General features: G+C 45.1%; 1 protein-coding gene across 1 annotated transcript in view; it reads right to left on the bottom strand.

The window, feature by feature from the left end:
• LOC118937404 (endosomal transmembrane epsin interactor 1) overlaps positions 1–22,878 on the bottom strand; it is a 44,955-nt gene that overhangs the window by 7,488 nt on the left and 14,589 nt on the right. Inside the window, exons 3-9 of the mRNA XM_036936390.2 lie at positions 17,454–17,564; positions 15,370–15,483; positions 15,144–15,251; positions 14,658–14,930; positions 12,523–12,610; positions 2,538–2,741; positions 1,463–1,785 (exon numbers count right to left, since the gene is read on the bottom strand). Coding sequence (XP_036792285.1) covers positions 1,463–1,785; positions 2,538–2,741; positions 12,523–12,610; positions 14,658–14,930; positions 15,144–15,251; positions 15,370–15,483; positions 17,454–17,564 — 1,221 coding nt within the window. The remainder of the gene's footprint in view (positions 1–1,462; positions 1,786–2,537; positions 2,742–12,522; positions 12,611–14,657; positions 14,931–15,143; positions 15,252–15,369; positions 15,484–17,453; positions 17,565–22,878) is intronic.

Raw genomic sequence — 22,878 nt, 5'->3', positions numbered from 1 at the left:
GTAAGCAACTCCAATGTAGATTTGGCCTTGAGTATTGAGTTATTGTCCTGCAGAAAGGAGATTTCATCTCCCAGTGTGGGAAGGCAACTGAACCAGGTTTACTTCTAGGATTTTTCTTGTACAAGCATACCCATAACATACAGCCACCACTATGCTTGAAAATATGGAGAGTGATACTCAGTAATGTGTTGTGTTTGCACCAAACATAACCCTGGTTCGTGACATAAAGCTAATTGCTTTACCAAATTTTTTTCGGTTTTACTTTTAGTGTCTTGTCGTAAACAGGAAGCATGTTTTGGAATATTTTTATTATGTACAGGCTTCCTTATTTTCACTCTGTCAATTAGGTTTCTATTGTAGCGTAACTACAATGCTGTTTATCCGTCCTCTGTTCTCATATCACAGCCATTAATCTCTGTAACTGTAGTCACCATTGGCCTCATGGTGAAATCCCTGAGCGGTTTCCTTCCTCTCCGGCAACTGAGTTAGGAAGGAAGCCTGTATCTTTGTAGTGACTGGGTGTATTGATACACCATCCAAAGTGTAATTAATAACTCAAAGGGATATTCAATGTCTGCTTTTTTCATTTGTACCCGTCAACCAGTATGTGGACCTTCTTTGGAAAACCTCCATGGTTTTGTGTTTGAAATTCACTGCTCGACTGAGGGACCTTACAGCTAATTGTATGCGTGGGACACACAGAGTGAGTCCATGCAAGTTATTATGTGACTTGTTAAGCACATGTTTACTCCTGAATTTATTTGACTAAAACGTAATAATTTCAAACTTTGCTTACATTTGTATATGATCACATATACAATATTACGTGTGGGAATACTTTGGAGCAGATTTCCAAAACTAAAATCACTTGGAGCTGATTTGCTGGTGTTGTTATAGTCTTCTTTTTTTGGTGTGGGGGCGGAAATAAAATCACCCGTGGGCCACCGGTTGGGGAACCCTTCTCTACCAGTTCTATGCAGCCTCTATGTAGCTTGTATGTAGCCTCTATGTAGCTTCTTCACCAGTTCTATGTATCCGCTATGTAGCCTCATTACCAGTTCAATGTAGCCTCTATGTAGCCTCTTTACCAGTTATATGTAGCCTCTATGTAGCCTCTTTACCAGTTCTATGTAGCCTATTTACCAGTTCTATGTAGTCTCTATGTAGCCTCTTAACCAGTTCTATGTAGCCTCTTTACCAGTTCTATGTAGCCTCTATGTAGCCTCTTTACCAGTTCTATGTAGCCTCTATGTAGCTTCTTCACCAGTTCAATGTAGTCTCTATGTAGCCTCTTTACCGGTTCTATGTAGCCTCTATGTAGCCTCTTTACCAGTTCTATGTAGTCTCTATGTAGCCTCTTTACCGGTTCTATGTAGCCTCTATGTAGCCTATTTACCAGTTCTATGTAGCCTCTATGTAGCCTCTTAACCAGTTTTATGTAGCCTCTATGTAGCCTCTTTACCTGTTCTATGAAGCTGGCACAGCGGACGGCCTCCTCCATGTGTTCCTGGTCTGAGCGCAGCACGCTACGGATGCTGTCCACCAGCTCCTGGACCTCGGGTGTCAGGCTGCAGTGGGCCGGCTGCTCTAGAAACCTGCTGACCAGCTGCTGGGTGTGTCTGTAGCTCTGGTAGTCCACCATAGAGGAGGGCCGGGGACGCCGCGGGCCTCTACCACCCCGCCGGAGAGCCACCGTCTGGGGCCGGGACGACTGGGAGGCCAGGGCGGACTTGGAAGTCTGGGTGGAGACCTCGGTGGTCTGTGTGGCTGCTTCACAGCTTAACACTGAGGGAGGAGGGGGTGGAAGAGAGGAAGGGGAGAGAGAGAGGTGGGAGAGAGGGGGAGAGAGAGAGAAAGGGGGAGAGAGATGGATGGGAGAGAAGGGAGAGAGAGAGAAAGGTGGGAGAGAAAGGAGAGAGAGAGAAAAGGGGAGAGAGATGGATAGGAAAGGGGTGGGAGAGAGGGTTGGGAGAGAGAAAGGTGGGATAGAGGGGGAGAGAGAAAGAAAGGGGGAGAGAGATGGGGAGAGAGATGGATGGGAAAGGGGTGGGAGAGAGGGTTGGGAGAGAAGGGAGAGAGAGAGAAAGGTGGGAGAGAGGGGGGGAGAGGGGGAAAGAGAGGGTGGGAGAGGGGTGGGAGAGAGGGGAGAGAGAGGGTTGGGGGGTTAGTGTGTCTGTAGAATTGCATGTAGTGGGACATCTGTTGGAAGCATTAGTAAATTGTGCTTTGCAGTTTAGCAAACAACAGTTCTGCTATCCCTGTGAGGGAGGTCACACACACACACACACACTCACACACTCACACACTTACAGGGATACAGCAATCCAAATGTGTCTTGCTGACAGATGCAGAGGCTTTAGATTAAGTGATGACAGACCAACTGTTCCAGAACTATACAGTTTATGTGATCCTCTTTTACCTTTGGCAGCTAGGTCCAGCAGCGTCACTCTTTGGCTGTTGGAGCCACTGTGCGCGTGTGTGTGTGCGTGTGTGTGTGTGTATATGTATGTGTCTGTGTGTGTGTGACCCTGTCTCACCTTTGGCAGCCAGGTCCAGTAGGACAGGGTCACTGTTAGAGCGTCTGGGTCTCTGGCGCTGAGACCTCCTAATGGGTGGCACAGGAGCACCCTGGTCCTGGGAAGGTCTGGCCTGGTGCAGGGAGGGGGAGGGCGGAGATTGGGGAGAGGGGTGATATTGGGGAGACGGGGGCACTGGAACAACTGTCGTCTGGGGACCAGCATCTGAAACGCAGGAACAACAAAGATAATTAGGAGAAGAGGGGGAGAGGTAGAGGGGTAGAGGTAGAGGGGTAGACGTAGAAGGGTACAGGGGTAGAGGGAGAAGGGTAGAGGGGTTGAGGGAGAGGGGTAGAGGGAGAGAGAGGGGCAAAACAAAATATAAACCTTTTTCCTGCACACTATCTTTAGGAAACTCCTTAGAGACATTTGTAATTAGAACCATGTTATACGCCATGTTATAGAGCTATACGTTCTCCATCCATCTGTCTTGCTCCTCTGCTCCACCACATTAACTCTTTCTTCCTTCCTCTCTCTGGAGTGTGGGGTGACATATGAAACCAGGGTCACACCCAAAGCTCCATCTCTATCACAACAAAACCTGTGACCTCAGAAAGTTAGAAAGTGAACCTTCCAGGTGTGTTTGATCATGAAGTCCCTGTCGATCTGACCTTCTGTGAGGTTTCCTCTGACCCTGGGAAAGAGTTGTACAACAGAGAGGAAAGGGGGTTACCTAGTCAGTTGTAAAACAGAAAGGAAAGGGGGATACCTAGTCAGTTGAACAACAGAAAGGGGGATACCTAGTCAGTTGTAAAACAGAAAGGAAAGGGGGATACCTAGTCAGTTGTACAACAGAAAGGGGGATACCTAGTCAGTTGTACAACAGAAAGGGGGATACCTAGTCAGTTGTACAACAGAAAGGAAAGGGGGATACCTAGTCAGTTGTACAACAGAAAGGGGGATACCTAGTCAGTTGTACAACAGAAAGGGGGATACCTAGTCAGTTGTACAACAGAAAGGGGGATACCTAGTCAGTTGTACAACAGAAAGGGGGTACCTAGTCAGTTGTACAACAGAAAGAGGGATACCTAGTCAGTTGTACAACAGAAAGGAAAGGGGGATACCTAGTTAGTTGTACAACAGAAAGGAAAGGGGGATACCTAGTCAGTTGTACAACAGAAAGGGGGATACCTAGTCAGTTATACAACAGAAAGGGAAAGGGGGATACCTAGTCAGTTGTACAACAGAAAGGGGGATACCTAGTCAGTTGTACAACAGAAAGAGGGATACCTAGTCAGTTGTACAACAGAAAGGAAAGGGGGATACCTAGTCAGTTATACAACAGAAAGGGAAAGGGGGATACCTAGTCAGTTGTACAACAGAAAGGGGGATACCTAGTCAGTTGTACAACAGAAAGAGGGATACCTAGTCAGTTGTACAACAGAAAGGGGGATACCTAGTCAGTTGAACAACAGAAAGGGGGATACCTAGTCAGTTGTAAAACAGAAAGGAAAGGGGGATACCTAGTCAGTTGTACAACAGAAAGGGGGATACCTAGTCAGTTGTACAACAGAAAGGGGGATACCTAGTCAGTTGTACAACAGAAAGGAAAGGGGGATACCTAGTCAGTTGTAAAACAGAAAGGAAAGGGGGATACCTAGTCAGTTGTACAACAGAAAGGGGGATACCTAGTCAGTTGTACAACAGAAAGGGGGATACCTAGTCAGTTGTACAACAGAAAGGGGGATACCTAGTCAGTTGTACAACAGAAAGGGGGATACCTAGTCAGTTGTACAACAGAAAGGGGGTACCTAGTCAGTTGTACAACAGAAAGAGGGATACCTAGTCAGTTGTACAACAGAAAGGAAAGGGGGATACCTAGTTAGTTGTACAACAGAAAGGAAAGGGGGATACCTAGTCAGTTGTACAACAGAAAGGGGGATACCTAGTCAGTTATACAACAGAAAGGGAAAGGGGGATACCTAGTCAGTTGTACAACAGAAAGGGGGATACCTAGTCAGTTGTACAACAGAAAGAGGGATACCTAGTCAGTTGTACAACAGAAAGGGGGATACCTAGTCAGTTGTACAACAGAAAGAGGGATACCTAGTCAGTTGTACAACAGAAAGGGGGATACCTAGTCAGTTGTACAACAGAAAGGGGGATACCTAGTCAGTTGTACAACAGAAAGAGGGATACCTAGTCAGTTGTACAACAGAAAGGAAAGGGGGATACCTAGTCAGTTATACAACAGAAAGGGAAAGGGGGATACCTAGTCAGTTGTACAACAGAAAGGGGGATACCTAGTCAGTTGTACAACAGAAAGAGGGATACCTAGTCAGTTGTACAACAGAAAGAGGGATACCTAGTCAGTTGTACAACAGAAAGGAAAGGGGGATACCTAGTTAGTTGTACAACAGAAAGGAAAGGGGGATACCTAGTCAGTTGTACAACAGAAAGGGGGATACCTAGTCAGTTATACAACAGAAAGGGAAAGGGGGATACCTAGTCAGTTGTACAACAGAAAGGGGGATACCTAGTCAGTTGTACAACAGAAAGAGGGATACCTAGTCAGTTGTACAACAGAAAGGGGGATACCTAGTCAGTTGTACAACAGAAAGGAAAGGGGGATACCTAGTCAGTTATACAACAGAAAGGGAAAGGGGGATACCTAGTCAGTTGTACAACAGAAAGGGGGATACCTAGTCAGTTGTACAACAGAAAGAGGGATACCTAGTCAGTTGTACAACAGAAAGGGGGATACCTAGTCAGTTGTACAACAGAAAGGAAAGGGGGATACCTAGTCAGTTGTACAACAGAAAGGAAAGGGGGATACCTAGTCAGTTGTACAACAGAAAGGGGGATACCTAGTCAGTTGTACAACAGAAAGAGGGATACCTAGTCAGTTGTACAACAGAAAGGAAAGGGGGATACCTAGTCAGTTATACAACAGAAAGGGAAAGGGGGATACCTAGTCAGTTGTACAACAGAAAGGGGGATACCTAGTCAGTTGTACAACAGAAAGAGGGATACCTAGTCAGTTGTACAACAGAAAGGGGGATACCTAGTCAGTTGAACAACAGAAAGGGGGATACCTAGTCAGTTGTAAAACAGAAAGGAAAGGGGGATACCTAGTCAGTTGTACAACAGAAAGGGGGATACCTAGTCAGTTGTACAACAGAAAGGGGGATACCTAGTCAGTTGTACAACAGAAAGGAAAGGGGGATACCTAGTCAGTTGTAAAACAGAAAGGAAAGGGGGATACCTAGTCAGTTGTACAACAGAAAGGGGGATACCTAGTCAGTTGTACAACAGAAAGGGGGATACCTAGTCAGTTGTACAACAGAAAGGGGGATACCTAGTCAGTTGTACAACAGAAAGGGGGTACCTAGTCAGTTGTACAACAGAAAGAGGGATACCTAGTCAGTTGTACAACAGAAAGGAAAGGGGGATACCTAGTTAGTTGTACAACAGAAAGGAAAGGGGGATACCTAGTCAGTTGTACAACAGAAAGGGGGATACCTAGTCAGTTATACAACAGAAAGGGAAAGGGGGATACCTAGTCAGTTGTACAACAGAAAGGGGGATACCTAGTCAGTTGTACAACAGAAAGAGGGATACCTAGTCAGTTGTACAACAGAAAGGGGGATACCTAGTCAGTTGTACAACAGAAAGGAAAGGGGGATACCTAGTCAGTTATACAACAGAAAGGGAAAGGGGGATACCTAGTCAGTTGTACAACAGAAAGGGGGATACCTAGTCAGTTGTACAACAGAAAGAGGGATACCTAGTCAGTTGTACAACAGAAAGGGGGATACCTAGTCAGTTGTACAACAGAAAGGAAAGGGGGATACCTAGTCAGTTGTACAACAGAAAGGAAAGGGGGATACCTAGTCAGTTGTACAACAGAAAGGGGGATACCTAGTCAGTTGTACAACAGAAAGGAAAGGGGGATACCTAGTCAGTTGTACAACAGAAAGGGGGATACCTAGTCAGTTGTACAACAGAAAGGGGGATACCTAGTCAGTTGTACAACAGAAAGGAAAGGGGGATACCTAGTCAGTTGTACAACAGAAAGGGGGATACCTAGTCAGTTGTACAACAGAAAGGGGGATACCTAGTCAGTTGTACAACCGAATGCCTTCAACTGAAATGTGTCTTCCACATTTAACCCCTCTGAATCAGAGAGGTGCAGGAGTGCTGCTTTAATCAACAGCCACAGCACCCGGGGAACGGTGGGTTAACGGCCTTGTTCAGGGGCAGAATGACAGATTTTGACCTTGTCAGCTCGGGGATTCGATCCGGCAACCTTTAGGTTACTGGCCCAACGCTCTAACCACTAGGCTTAGAGACACATCACTGACCCTGTACAGCAGGATTCCCCAACTGGAGGCCCGTGGGTGGTTTCATCAGTTGGAGAGGTGAGGAGTGATATATGCCAATTAGGAAAAAGGGGGATGATTAGGTGGCCGTGACGGAATGTGGCCAGGTTTGAAATAAAGCTCTTACATGGAGTGCCGAGGGGGTCTGAATGACCACCCAGGGCATTGTTCAAGGTTCGAAATGATTATGTTTTAGTCAAATATTCTATTTTTTGGTGCTCTTTGCAGTCAATTTGCAGTCTAAAAATATGTTTCTAATAGGGTCCGCTCAATAGAAAATTGGCCGGCGGCTGAATCTAGTTGATGATCCGTACTGCATTGTGTGTTGAGTCACTGACTTGACTGGGTGATCTAGAAACTACTACTAGAATGTTACAGAAGCAATATTGAAAATATTATCAGTGGTGTCTGTTGTACTGTTGAGATGGTTCTAGAAAATGCTTTCCCACTGGGCACTGACATCAGGGTCTAGGTTTTGATTACCATCTGGTTGAATAACGTGAATCCAATGTGAAAACAACAAAAGACACCATGTCATTGGATTTCGGATTAAAGTAGAATATTACGTTGATTACTTTTTGCAAATCAAATCAGTTTTACACGTTGATTCAACTTTTTTGGTTGAAATGACGTGGAAACAACGCCGATTCAACCAGTTTGGGCCCAGTGGGTGGTTTGAGAATGTTCCAAAATCTGCCTCCCGGCCAAAATAAGTTATGACACGTTGAAATCTACTCCATTTTGACAAATATTTGTCTCTCTACTCTAACGCTGCATAACACTTCTGCATGAAACTGCACATGTCACAGTGATTACAGAAAGGAAATAAGATTTCCTGTTCCAAGCTCTATGTGTCAAACAGACTGAGTTTGTGAGAGCTAGAAAGGCAGTGGGGCTGGTGAATGAAGTAACACATGAGACGGAAATAAATGTTATTTTAATACATTGATGAAATGACTGTCAGTGGGGGAATCTATCTTTGATGACAGGGCAAGGTTATGTCCCATTCATCTGACTGGGATATATGTAGCAATACTGTCACTGTAACTACAGCAGTATACTGGGATACAGTAACTATAGCAGTACACTGGGATACAGTTACTACAGCAATATACTGGGATACAGTAACTATAGCAATACACTGGGATACAGTAACTATAGCAATATACTGGGATACAGTAACTATAGCAGTATACTGGGATACAGTAACTATAGCAGTACACTGGGATACAGTAACTATAGCAATATACTGGGATACAGTAACTATAGCAGTATACTGGGATACAGTAACTATAGCAGTACACTGGGATACAGTTACTACAGCAATATACTGGGATACAGTAACTATAGCAATACACTGGGATACAGTAACTATAGCAATATACTGGGATACAGTAACTATAGCAGTATACTGGGATACAGTAACTATAGCAGTACACTGGGATACAGTAACTATAGCAATATACTGGGATACAGTAACTATAGCAGTATACTGGGATACAGTAACTATAGCAGTACACTGGGATACAGTTACTACAGCAATATACTGGGATACAGTAACTATAGCAATACACTGGGATACAGTAACTATAGCAGTACACTGGGATACAGCTACTATAGCAATACACTGGAATACAGTAACTATAGCAATACACTGGGATACAGTAACTATAGCAATTCACTGGGATACAGTAATTATAGCAATACACTGGGATACAGTAACTATAGCAATACACTGGGATACAGCTACTATAGCAATACACTGGGATACAGTAACTATAGCAATTCACTGGGATACAGTAATTATAGCAATACACTGGGATACAGTAACTATAGCAATACACTGGGATACAGCTACTATAGCAATACACTGGGATACAGTAACTATAGCAATACACTGGGATACAGTAATTATAGCAATACACTGGGATACAGTAACTATAGCAATCCACTGGGATACAGTAACTATGGCAGTACACTGGGATACAGTAACTATGGCAGTACACTGAGATACTGTAACCATAGCAGTACACTGGGATACAGTAACTATAACAATACACTGGGATACAGCTACTATAGCAATACAATGGGATACAGTAACTATAGCAATACACTGGGATACAGTCACTATAGCAATACACTGGGATACAGTAACTATAGCAATACACTGGGATACAGTAACTATAGCAATACACTGGGATACAGTAACTATAGCAATACACTGGGATACAGTAACTATAGCAATACAATGGGATACAGATACTATAGCAATACACTGGGATACAGCTACTATAGCAATACAATGGGATACAGTAACTATAGCAATACACTGGGATACAGTAACTATAGCAATACACTGGGATACAGTAACTATAGCAATACACTGGGATACAGTAACTATAGCAATACACTGGGATACAGTCACTATAGCAATACACTGGGATACAGTAACTATAGCAATACACTGGGATACAGTAACTATAGCAGTACACTGGGATACAGCTACTATAGCAATACACTGGGATACAGTAACTATAGCAATACACTGGGATACAGTAACTATAGCAATACACTGGGATACAGTAACTATAGCAATACACTGGGGTACAGTAACTATAGCAATACACTGGGATACAGTAACTATAGCAGTACACTGGGATACAGCAACTATAGCAATACACTGGGATACAGTAACTATGGCAGTACACTGGGATACAGTAACTATGGCAGTACACTGAGATACTGTAACCATAGCAGTACACTGGGATACAGTAACTATAACAATACACTGGGATACAGCTACTATAGCAATACAATGGGATACAGCTACTATAGCAATACACTGGGATACAGCTACTATAGCAATACACTGGGATACAGTCACTATAGCAATACTTTCACTAGGATAACTGTAGACCTCCAACCAGGACTTTTTATGGGATACAGTAACTATAGCAATACACTGGGATACAGTCACTATAGCAATACACCGGGATACAGTAACTATAGCAATACACTGGGATACAGTAACTATAGCAATACACTGGGATACAGTAACTATAGCAATACACTGGGATACAGTAACTATAGCAATACACTGGGATACAGCTACTATAGCAATACACTGGGATACAGTCACTATAGCAATACACTGGGATACAGTAACTATAGCAATACACTGGGATACAGTAACTATAGCAATACACTGGGATACAGTAACTATAGCAATACACTGGGATACAGTAACTATAGCAATACAATGGGATACAGATACTATAGCAATACACTGGGATACAGCTACTATAGCAATACAATGGGATACAGTAACTATAGCAATACACTGGGATACAGTAACTATAGCAATACACTGGGATACAGTAACTATAGCAATACACTGGGATACAGTAACTATAGCAATACACTGGGATACAGTCACTATAGCAATACACTGGGATACAGTAACTATAGCAATACACTGGGATACAGTAACTATAGCAGTACACTGGGATACAGCTACTATAGCAATACACTGGGATACAGTAACTATAGCAATACACTGGGATACAGTAACTATAGCAATACACTGGGATACAGTAACTATAGCAATACACTGGGGTACAGTAACTATAGCAATACACTGGGATACAGTAACTATAGCAGTACACTGGGATACAGCAACTATAGCAATACACTGGGATACAGTAACTATGGCAGTACACTGGGATACAGTAACTATGGCAGTACACTGAGATACTGTAACCATAGCAGTACACTGGGATACAGTAACTATAACAATACACTGGGATACAGCTACTATAGCAATACAATGGGATACAGCTACTATAGCAATACACTGGGATACAGCTACTATAGCAATACACTGGGATACAGTCACTATAGCAATACTTTCACTAGGATAACTGTAGACCTCCAACCAGGACTTTTTATGGGATACAGTAACTATAGCAATACACTGGGATACAGTCACTATAGCAATACACCGGGATACAGTAACTATAGCAATACACTGGGATACAGTAACTATAGCAATACACTGGGATACAGTAACTATAGCAATACACTGGGATACAGTAACTATAGCAATACACTGGGATACAGCTACTATAGCAATACACTGGGATACAGTAACTATAGCAGTACACTGGGATACAGTGACTATAGCAATACACTGGGATACAGTAACTATAGCAATACACTGGGATACAGTCACTATAGCAATACACTGGGATACAGTAACTATAGCAATACACTGGGATACAGTAACTATAGCAATACACTGGGATACAGTAACTATAGCAATACACTGGGGTACAGTAACTATAGCAATACACTGGGATACAGTAACTATAGCAGTACACTGGGATACAGTGACTATAGCAATACACTGGGATACAGTAACTATAGCAATACACTGGGATACAGTCACTATAGCAATACACTGGGATACAGTAACTATAGCAATACACTGGGATACAGTAACTATAGCAATACACTGGGGTACAGTAACTATAGCAATACACTGGGATACAGTAACTATAGCAGTACACTGGGATACAGCAACTATAGCAATACACTGGGATACAGCTACTATAGCAATACACTGGGATACAGTAACTATAGCAGTACACTGGGATACAGCAACTATAGCAATACACTGGGATACAGCTACTATAGCAATACACTGGGATACAGCTACTATAGCAATACACTGGGATACAGTAACTATAGCAGTACACTGGGATACAGTGACTATAGCAATACACTGGGATACAGTAACTATAGCAATACACTGGGATACAGTCACTATAGCAATACACTGGGATACAGTAACTATAGCAATACACTGGGGTACAGTAACTATAGCAATACACTGGGATACAGTAACTATAGCAGTACACTGGGATACAGCAACTATAGCAATACACTGGGATACAGCTACTATAGCAATACACTGGGATACAGTAACTATAGCAGTACACTGGGATACAGTGACTATAGCAATACACTGGGATACAGTAACTATAGCAATACACTGGGGTACAGTAACTATAGCAATACACTGGGATACAGTAACTATAGCAGTACACTGGGATACAGCAACTATAGCAATACACTGGGATACAGCTACTATAGCAATACACTGGGATACAGTAACTATAGCAGTACACTGGGATACAGTGACTATAGCAATACACTGGGATACAGCTACTATAGCAATACACTGGGATACAGTTACTATAGCAATACACTGGGATACAGTCACTATAGCAATACTTTCACTAGGATAACTGTAGACCTCCAACCAGGACTTTTTGCATGATACGGTGTGGGTCTGGGGAATACTTTGTCAACGCACGCACGCACACGCACGCACGCACGCACGCACGCGCACACACACACACACACACACACACAGCTTTATTAATTTTTTTCTGTCAAGGTTTGGATATGCCCTTCCATTGAGAGTTTCACAAATAGAGAGCTGAAATCTGCCATAAAAAGTCTGTCATGTATAGGCCAAGTATGTCTTTGTGTATGTCTGTCTGTGTGAAATTCTATGGTTTGTCCGTCCATCCATCCATCCATCCATCCATGCGTCCTACCTCTAACAGGAGTACCCGTCTCCGAGCGGTCACTCCGCTCCTCCACCAACTCAGGCAGATCTGTCATGGTAATCCGAATCTCTGTCTCCTAAACAGAAACACACAGCAGAGATATTTGTGGTCAGAGATTTAGAGATATTAATGATAGAGATATTAAAAGGTATTGGGCTCATGTCCAGAGATTTAGAGATATTAATGATAGAGATATTAAAGGATATTGTTTACCCAAATGTCACATGAACAAGATGCTACATTATGCATCTATTCATTACCTTTATGAATTGATTTATCTTGTAATCACTATTGTTATTGGCATTAAATAATGGGTAACAATTGATTTGAAAGGTACCTACACCAGGACCTTATAGCACATTCATAAGCCATACATAGCCCATTCATAACCCAGACATAGCACATGTACAGTACAATCGAAAAGTATTCAGACCCCTTGACTTTTTCCACATTTTGTTACGTTACAGCCTTATTCTAAAATAAAACATCTCTCAATGTACACACAATACCACATCATGACAAAATTAAAACAGGTTTTTAGATTTCTTTGCAAATGTATAAAAAAAAACAGAAATACCTTATTTAAATAAGTATTCAGATACTTTGCTATGAGACTTAAAATTGAGCTCAGGTGAATCCTGTGTCCATTGATCATCCTTGAGATGTTTCTACAACTTGATTGGAGTCCACCTGTGGTAAATTCAATTGATTGGACATGATATGGAAAGGCACACACCTGTCTATATAAGGTCCCACAGTTGACAGTGTATGTCAGAGCAAAAACCAAGCCATGAGTTCGAAGGAATTGTCCATAGAGCTCCGAGACAGGATTGTGTCAAGGCACAGATCTGGGGCATTGAATGTCATTGAATGTCCCCAAGAACACAGTGGCCTCCATCATTCTTAAATGGAAGAGGTTTGGAACCACCAAGACTCTTCCTAGAGCTGGCCGCCCGGCCATACTGAGTAATTGGGGGAGAAGGGCCTTGGTCAGGGAGTTGACCAAGAATTGTGATGGATATTATCAAATAAGGACTTGCTGGAGTCCAACTCAAACCAATATTCTTTATTTCTGAGCTCACAGAGAATAACAGAGTTACACAGCGCAGTATAGACAGTCTGAATTCCAAAGCATTGGGTGATAAGCACGTATCTCTATAGTTTCCTGTTCTTGGGCAGGACTCTCAGTTCTCCTTTGATCTATACAACGACACAGGAGCAAGCTGGTTTGTAACCCAGCATGATACTCCCAAGAACAGGAGATTATAATAAGACAGTTTCACAAGGTTAGTCAAATACAATTACAATTTCCCATGACACTCCTCCCTTCACAATGATTTAATCCATTTTAAATGTAGCAAGCTTCTCAAGGCATCATATCCTGTAGTCCACCAACTCTTCCATGTCTCATCCGTTGAGAGACTGAGTTTAAAACCTTTAACCCTTTACACACACCATATACAGTTCTAACTTGCCAGTTTCTGCTGATGATTAGGTATAACAATGAAATAACACAACGCCAAGAGTTTGCAACGCTGTCATCAAGGCAAAGGGTGGCTACTTTGAAGAATCTAAAATGTAAAATATATTTTTGATTTGTTTAACACTTTTTTGGTTACTACAGGGTAGCCTAGTGGTGTTGGACTAGTAACCAAAAGGTTGCAAGTTCAAATCCCCGAGCTGACAAGGTACAAATCTGTCGTTCTGCTCCTGAACAAGGCAGTTCCTAGGCCGTCATTGAAAATAATAATTTGTTCTTAATTAACTGACTTGCCTGGTTAAATAAAGGTTAAAAATAAAAAAATAAATATGTGTTATTTCATAGTTTTGATGTATTCACTATTATTCTACAATGTAGAACATAGTAAACAATAAAGAAAAACCCTTGAATGAGAAGGTGTGTCCTAACGTTTGACTGGTGTGTAAAAGTGATATTTCAGTTTTAATAAAAACCTGTTTTTGCATTGTCATTATGGAGTATTGTGGGTAGATTTATGGGGGGGGGGGGGAGAAATTAATACATTTTTGAATAAGGCTGTAAAGTAACAAAATGTGGAAAAGGTCAAGGGGTCGCAATACTTTCCGAATGCCCTGTATAAGCCGTGCCAGAACATCGTGTGTACCTGTGTTGCAGTGGCGAGGGCGGAGCCTCCTGTAACAGCCTCGTATGGAGGGGGAGGGTCAAGAGGACAGAACACCTCTACTCCTTTAATCCTGGCTGCATAGACAGGAGGCAGAGGTATCACACTGTCCCCAAACATCCTGCGAGCCAGCCGGGGGGTGTAGGAGTAGAAGGTTGAGAAGTAGGACGGGGGAGGAGCAGGGGGGACAAACTCATCTGGGTCAGGGACAATATTTGTCTCCTCCCCTTCCTCTGTGATTGGCCTGGGGTCATCCTAACAGAAAGAGGAAGGAAAAGGAAAAGAGATGAAGACAGAAGAAGCCACTTATTGAGATGCATCTTTAATGATGAAAAACACAACAATCAGTCATTGGCCACACTGGATATTCTTCTGTTATATGATGCAGATTCTAACCTATATGATTGGTTGAGCCTGGGGTTCTGAGGCCGTGTGAATGGTTATGATGGGGTATTATGATAGTCTTACCATACATGGGCGCCGTGTGGTGAAGATCTGTAGGTACCGCAGGGCAGCAGCCACCAGGCATACTGCAGTGGTCAGAGCATTCAGAACACACAGAGCAAATAGAACCTTCTAGAAACAGACAGACAGGAAGCAGAGTTAGAGTTATCTCACTATATGGTGTAATATGATGACAAAGAACGCACATTCTCTCTCACACACAGGCACATATGAACACACACACACACACCTTGAGCAGGACCCTCATGGTGTTACAGGAGTGCCCAGGGTAGAGTTTGAGTAGTTTCTCCTCAGGGCACATGGAGATCTGGGGACAACAGTTACACACATCTCCCGCCTCGCTCTGAAACACACAACACACACACACGGCCGTTAAACTCACTTTGAAACACACAACACACACACACACACACGGCTGTTAGACTCACTTTGAAATACACAACACACACACACACACACACGGCCGTTAAACTCACTTTGAAACACACAACACACACACACACACACGGCTGTTAGACTCACTTTGAAACACACAACACACACACACACACACGGCTGTTAGACTCACTTTGAAACACACAACAGAACAGGAAGAAGAAATGTTCAGACAACACAGACTGGGCCTCATCTCAACCTATTCTAATATTGTCAACACTTTCAACCAGAAGAAATGAAGGAGGAGGGAAGGAAGGAGGGAAGGAAGGGATGGAGAGAAGGTAGGGAAAGGAGGGGGGAGGGGATGGAAGGGAGGAAGGGAAGGAAGGGATGGAGAGAAGGTAGGGAAAGGAGGGGGGAGGGGATGGAAGGGAGGGAGGGAAGGAAGGAATGGAGAGAAGTTAGGGAAAGGAGGGGGGGGTGGAAGGGAGGGAGGGAAGGATTGAAGGGAGAGAAGGGCGGCAAGGAGGGGAGGTAAGGGGGAAGGAAGGAAGGGAGAGAGAGAGAGAGAGAGAGAGAGGGAGGGAGGGAGGGAAGTAAGGAAGGGGGAGAGGAGGAAGGAAGGAAGGGAGGGAAGTAAAGAAGGAAGGTAGGGAGGGAAGGAAGGAAGGAAGGAAGGAAGGAAGGAAGGAAGGAAGGAAGGAAGGAAGGAGGGAGGGAGGGAGGGAGGGAGGGAGGGAGGGAGGGAGGGAGGGAGGGAGGGAGGGAGGGAGGGAGGGAGGCTGGTAAGAGAGACACACATCAACAGAGAGAGTGAGAGCAAGAGATATTTCACCTTCAGGTGTGTACATTTTTATCCCCCTCTCTCTCTCTCTCTCCCTGCCTCCTCCCCATCCCTCTCTCTCCCTCCTCCTCATCCCTCTCTCTCCCTCCTCCTCATCCCTCTCTCCCTACTCCCCTCTCTCTCTCTACTCCCCCATCCCTCTCTCTCCCTCCTTCCCTGCCTCACTCCGTCCTTCTCTCTCTCCCTCGTTGTTCTTCTCTCTCTCGCTCCATGTCCCCCTCTCTCTCTCTCTCTCTCTCAATCCCCCACCCTCCTCCTCCTCCTCCTCCACACCAGATTAGAGGAGCAGATGGTTTGGACTGGAGACTCTATTACTCACCCCAAGAGAGGGGAGACTAGGGCAAACCACTGCACCACGGGGGGCAACATAAACCCACCATACCCTGCTCTGCCCTCACCTCTTATCTCATCTCAGCCTCACATTACAGAGGCACCGGGGTGAATGTGTGTGTGTGTGTGTGTGTGTGTGTGTGTGTGTGTGTGTGTGTGTGTGTGTTTGTGAACTGTATATGTGTGTGTGCATCCACTCAAGTGTTTGTCAGATTTCAGCACCAGTCTGAGCCAATACACAGCTTGTGTTCAATGAGGTTTTGTGGCGGGAGGAGATCCAGCAGGTCTAACATCTGAGCTCCTGTCTAGCTGGCTAAGCTAATAAACTGTGCCATGTTGATATCCCTGCAACTAGAACCAGCCCTGGTCTGATTCCCAAATGGAACCGTATTCTGTTTATAGGGCACTACATTACACCAGGGCCCATAGGACACTGGTCAAAAGTATTGCACTATGTAGGGAATTAGGGTGCTCTTTGGGACACAGGCCTGGTTGGACTAATGAAGCAATGACTGGTGTGAGGATGTAGAGAGGAGAGGAGAGGAGAGGAGAGGAGAGGAGAGGAGAGGAGAGGAGAGGAGAGGAGAGGAGACAGTGAGGAGGTAGATACCTCTGGTAGAGAGGAAGGAGAGGAAGAGAGACATCCACTAACACCATGGATGGATAGACAGAGGAGAGGTCTGAGGCAGACCCAGACTTAATGCACCTACCTACAGGTCTATGCTGTGATGATGCTAACAAGGGTGTGTGTATGTGTGTCTCACCAGTTGGCAGTTGGTCATGGTGGAGACCAGCTGAGCCCCCTGGCAGCAGAGGATGAAGCCAGCCAGGTTGAGGAGAACACACACCACCGACAGCAGAACAAACAGATTCACCTGGGAGAGGAGCGGGAGTAGAGAGAGGAGGGAGAGGGGGAGGAGAGAGAGGAGGGAGTAGAGAGAGGAGGGAGAGGGGGGAGGAGAGAGAGGAGGGAGAGGGTGGAGTAGAGAGAGGAGGGAGAGGGGGAGGAGAGAGAGGAGGGAGAGGGGGAGGAGAGAGAGGACCGAGAGGGGGAGGAGGGAGAGGGGGGAGTAGAGAGAGGAGTGAGAGGGGGAGGAGGGAGAGGGGGGAGTAGAGAGAGGAGTGAGAGGGGGAGGAGGGAGAGGGGGGAGTAGAGAGAGGAGGGAGCGGAGGAGGAGAGAGAGGAGGGAGAGGGGGAGGAGAGAGAGGATCGAGAGGGGGAATAGAGAGAGGAGGGAGAGGGGGAGGAGAGAGAGGAGGGGGAGGAAAGAGAGGAGGGAGAGAAGGAGGGAAGCGAGGAGGGAAAGGGGAGGAGAGAGAGGAGGGAGAGGGGGGAGTAGAGAGAGGAGGGGGGAGAGGGGGAGGAGAGAGAGGGGAAATAGTGAGGGGGCAGTAGAGAGAGGAGGGAGAGGGGGGATTAGAGAGAGGAGGGAGAGGGGGGAGTAGAGAGAGGAGGGAGAGGGGGAGGAGAGAGAGGAGGGAAAGGGGGAGGAGAGAGAGGAGGGAAAGGGGGAGGAGAGAGAGGAGGGAGAGGGGGGAGTAGAGAGAGGAGGGAGAGGGGGAGGAGAGAGAGGAGGGAGAGGGGGGAGGAGAGAGAGGGGAAATAGGGAGGGGGGAGGATCGGGAGGAGGAAAAAGGGAAATAGGGAGAGGGGAAGGAGGGAGAGGGAGAGGAAGATGTTGACATTTTTATTTGCCAAATCCCACAGCCCAATAACACTGTCACACAGAAACAGTCACATTCAAAACCAAACCTCCATTACCTAAACCACACCCTCATTCCCTAAACCACACTCCCATTACCTAAACTACACTACCATTACCTAAACGACACCCCCATTATCTAAACCACACCTCCATTACCGAAACCACACCCCCATTATCTAAACCACACCTTCATTACCTAAACCACACCCCATTACCTAAACCACACCCCCATTACCTAAACTACACTACCATTACCTAAACGACACCCCCATTATCTAAACCACACCCCCATTACCGAAACCACACCCCCATTACCTAAACCACACCCCCATTACCTAAACCACACCCCCATTACCTAAACCACACCCCCATTACCTAAACCACACCCCCATTACCTAAACCACACCCCCATTACCTAAACCAAATTAGAGTGGGATAAAGAGTGGGAAGGAAAATGAGACACAGCTGTTTATGACTATAAGCACTGTAATTCTGCCTGTTGGTTGAAAGAAGAGTTTTTCCAGAAGAGTTTTTCCACATTTTGTTACGTTACAGCCTTATTCTAAAATACATTAAATAAAAACTAAAAACTCAGCAATCTACGCACAATACCCCATAGTGACATCACAATACCCCATAGTGACATCACAATACCCCATAGTGACAAAGCAAAAACATTTTTGCAAATGTATTCAAATTAAAAACAGAAATACCTTGTTTACATACGTTTTCAGACCCTTTCAAATGAGACTCGAAATTGAGCTCAAGTGCATCCTGTTTCCATTGATCATCCTTGAGATGTTTCTACAACTTGATTGGAGTCCACCTCTGGTAAATGCAATTGATTGGACATGATTTGGAAAGGCACACACCTGTCTATATAAGGTCCCACAGTTGACAGTGCATGTCAGAGCAAAAACCAAGCCATGAGGTTGAAGGAATTGTCCGTAGAGCTCTGAGACAGGATTGTGTCGGGGCACAGATCTGGGGAAGGGTACCAAAACATTTCTGCAGTATTGAATGTCCCCAAGAACACAGTGGCCTCCATCATTCTTAAATGGAAGAAGTTTGGAACCACCAAGACTCTTCCTAGAGCTGGCCAAACTGAGCAGTCGATGGAGAAGGGCCTTGGTCAGGGAGGTGACCAAGAACCCGATGGTCACTCTGACAGAGCTCCAGAGTTCCTCTGTGGAGATGGGAGAACCTTCCAGAAGGACAACCATCTCTGCAGCACTCCACCAATCAGGCATTTATGGCAGAGTGGCCAGATGGAAGCCACTCCTCAGTAAAAGGCACATGACAGCCCTCTTGGAGTTTGCCAAAAGGCACCTAAAGACTCTTAGACCATGGAGAAACAAGATTCTCTGGTCTGATGAAACCAAGATTGAACTCTTTGGCCTGAATGCCAAGCGTCACGTCTGGAGGAAACCTGGCACCATCCCTACAGTGAAGCATGGTGCTGGCGGCATCATGCTGTGGGGATGTTTTTCAGCAGCTGGGACTGGGAGACTAGTCAGGATTAAGGCAAAGATGAACAGAGCAAAGTACAGAGAGATCCTTTATGAAAACCTGCTCCAGAGCGCTCAGGACCTCAGACTGGGGGCGAAGATTCACCTTCCACCAGGACAACGACCCAAAGCATACAGCCAAGACAACACAGGAGTGGCTTTGGGACAAGTCTCTGAATGTCCTTGAGTGGCCCAGCCAGAGCCCGGACTTGAACCCAATCTAACATCTCTGGAGAGAAGAATGGGAGAAACTCCCTAAATACAGGTGTGCCAAGCTTGTAGCGTCATACCCAAGAAGACTCAAGGCTGTAATTGCTGCTAAAGGTGCTTCAACAAAGTACTGAGTAAAGGGTCTGAATACTTATGTAAATGTCATATTTAATTTTTTACATTTTTAAACATTTGCAAAAATGTCTAAAAAACTGTTTTTGCTTTGTCATTATGGGGTATTGTGTGCAGATTGATGAGGGGGGGGGGACTATTTAATCAATTTTATAACAAGGCTTTAACGTAACACTTTCTGAATGCCCTGTATGTACCATTTAGCAGATGTTTTTATCCAAAGCGACTTACATTTTACAAGTCCTGGGAATCAAACCCACTCCCTTGGCACGACAAGCGCCATGCCCTACCAACTGAGCTACAAATGACCTGGTTGTTGGTTTATAGTGGACGACTGGACGTGATTCAGCACCTCCAAGACCAAGCCAATATTAAAATGGGACCTTTCCGAACCTTACCCAAAATAGTGGTGCTCGGAATAGATCAGGTGACTATTTTTAACGTGCCTCAAGCAACAAAACAAACCCTTTATTCTAACCCCTATTTCAAAAGCAGAACAACCATAAAACAACAGTCTTTGACTCTCTCTGACTCTGTGTGTCTCATAATCAGGAAGAGGAACGAGGGTGTCATGTGACAGTTGACCCATGACCTCAGCTAAGAAAGAGTAGGTGGGAGTGGTGGGATCAGCCTGTCGGTTGCCTGGCGGTTGCATGGCGGTAGCCTGGCGGTTGCCTGGCAGTTGCCTGGCATTAGGGAGGCTGTAGCAGTGGGGTGTATAGCTGAGGGGCTTGGGGTGTTGGGTCTGTCCTGGGGCTATATTACAGCAGGATACCTCCCCCCGTGTCACAGTGAGGCAGAGGGGTATTTATAGTGGAACCGAGACTGGGACGCATGGTAACCTGTCTCTCTGTCTATGACTGTCCCTTTGTGTCTCTCTTGGTCAGTTTCCCTGTCTGTCTCTGTGTCTCTATAGTGGGGCTACGTTGAAGCTGGGGAACGCATGGTGACCTGTCTGTCTGTCTATGATGGTGTCTTTATGTCTCTCTGTGTCTGTCCCTTGCTCTCTAGACAGTGGCCATGGAAATCACTCGGGTACGAGGTGTGGTTCTATGGCCTCTTCCTGACTGGGAGGATACAGTCAAACATTGTCCTAACTCAGTCGGTGTCACCTCAATCTCTCTCTCTCTCTCTCAGACAAATTGTCTGTGGAATTCCACATGCACAAACAGAGGCAGACACCAACATAAACATAACAAACTGACATTTGAATATGTGACGCCCTTTAACACAATCACACCAATGTTCAACGGAGGTCCTGCCAAACAGAACAATGGACCAAGTATCAGTTTATCATCAACTCTAACCCTTGTTTAGTAAATAACACCCTTCTCAATTTCATCCCTTTCCCCCTCCGGACCCCTTTCCCCCTCCGGACCTCTCTCTCTCTCTCTCTCTCTCTCTCTCTCTCTCTCTCTCTCTCTCTCTCTCTCTCTCTCTCTCTCTCTCTCTCTCTCTCTCTCTCTCTCTCTCTCTCTCTCTCTCTCTCTCTCTCTCTCTCTCTCTCTCTCTCTCTCTCTCTCTCTCTCTCTCTCTCTCTCTCTCTCTCTCTCTCTCTCTCTCTCTCTCTCTCTCTCTCAGAATCAGAACAAACAATCAATGGGTACAAAACCCGTCGCACACCAGATAAATGTGCAAATGCACTTACAATAAACAATTCCGGGAAAAGGACCTGGGGGAAAAGAGGGTTAAATACACAACATGTAAAGATGGAACTGAAACCAGGTGTGTGGGAAGACAAGACAAAACAAATGGAAAATGAAAAGTTGGGGATCGATGATGGCTAGAAGACCGGCGAAGCCCACCGCCGAACGCCGCCCGAACAAGGAGAGGAACCAACTTCGGCAGAAGTCGTGACAATAGCTAAAGTACAAAAGGGAAAATAAATAAACATGGGTTCTTCACCTTTTCTTCTGGCAACAAATATTTTATCCCCTTTTTGATCTTGTCTCATCGCTGCAACTCCCCAACGGAGACAAATGTCGAGTCATGCGTGCTCTGAAACATATGACCCGCCACGCTTCTTAACACTTCTTAACCAATGTGTCAGAGGAAACTGATGACCAAAGTCAGCCTGCAGGCACCCGGCCAGCCACAAGGAGTCGCTAGAGCATGATGAGCCAAGTAAAGCCCCCTGACCCCTTGGCCAATTACGCGCCACAATATGAGACTCCCAGTCACAGCCGGTTGTGACACAGCCTGGGATCGGACCCGGGTCTGTAGTGATGCCTCAAGCACTCCGATGCAGTGCCTTAGACCGCTGCACCACTCGGGAGGCCCGAAAAGGTCCCACATCTTGCTATTGTGATGGCATACTGTGGTATTTCACCCAATAGTTTATCAAAATTGGATTTGTTTTTGAATTATTTGTGGGTCTGTGTAAACTGAGGGAAATATGTGTCTCTAATATGGACATATAATAAGGCAGGAGGTTAGGAACTGCAGCTCAGTTATTGGCAGTGTGCCGATAGCCTTCCCCCCTCTCTCTCTCTTTACTGTCTCCATCAATCATTTGAGGTTGACACAAAACCACCACCATGGGGTTAAATCTGGCTCTACCACTTCCTCTTTCCAGTTTATCACACACACACACACACACACACACACACACACACACACACACACACACACAC

This window comes from Oncorhynchus mykiss, chromosome 11, assembly GCF_057628025.1.
Source record: "Oncorhynchus mykiss isolate SJ-2025 chromosome 11, ASM5762802v1, whole genome shotgun sequence".
NCBI classification, from domain to species: domain Eukaryota; kingdom Metazoa; phylum Chordata; class Actinopteri; order Salmoniformes; family Salmonidae; genus Oncorhynchus; species Oncorhynchus mykiss.
The sequence above is the reverse complement of the archived record's forward strand: the minus strand, read 5'-3'. Positions and strand labels throughout refer to the sequence as shown.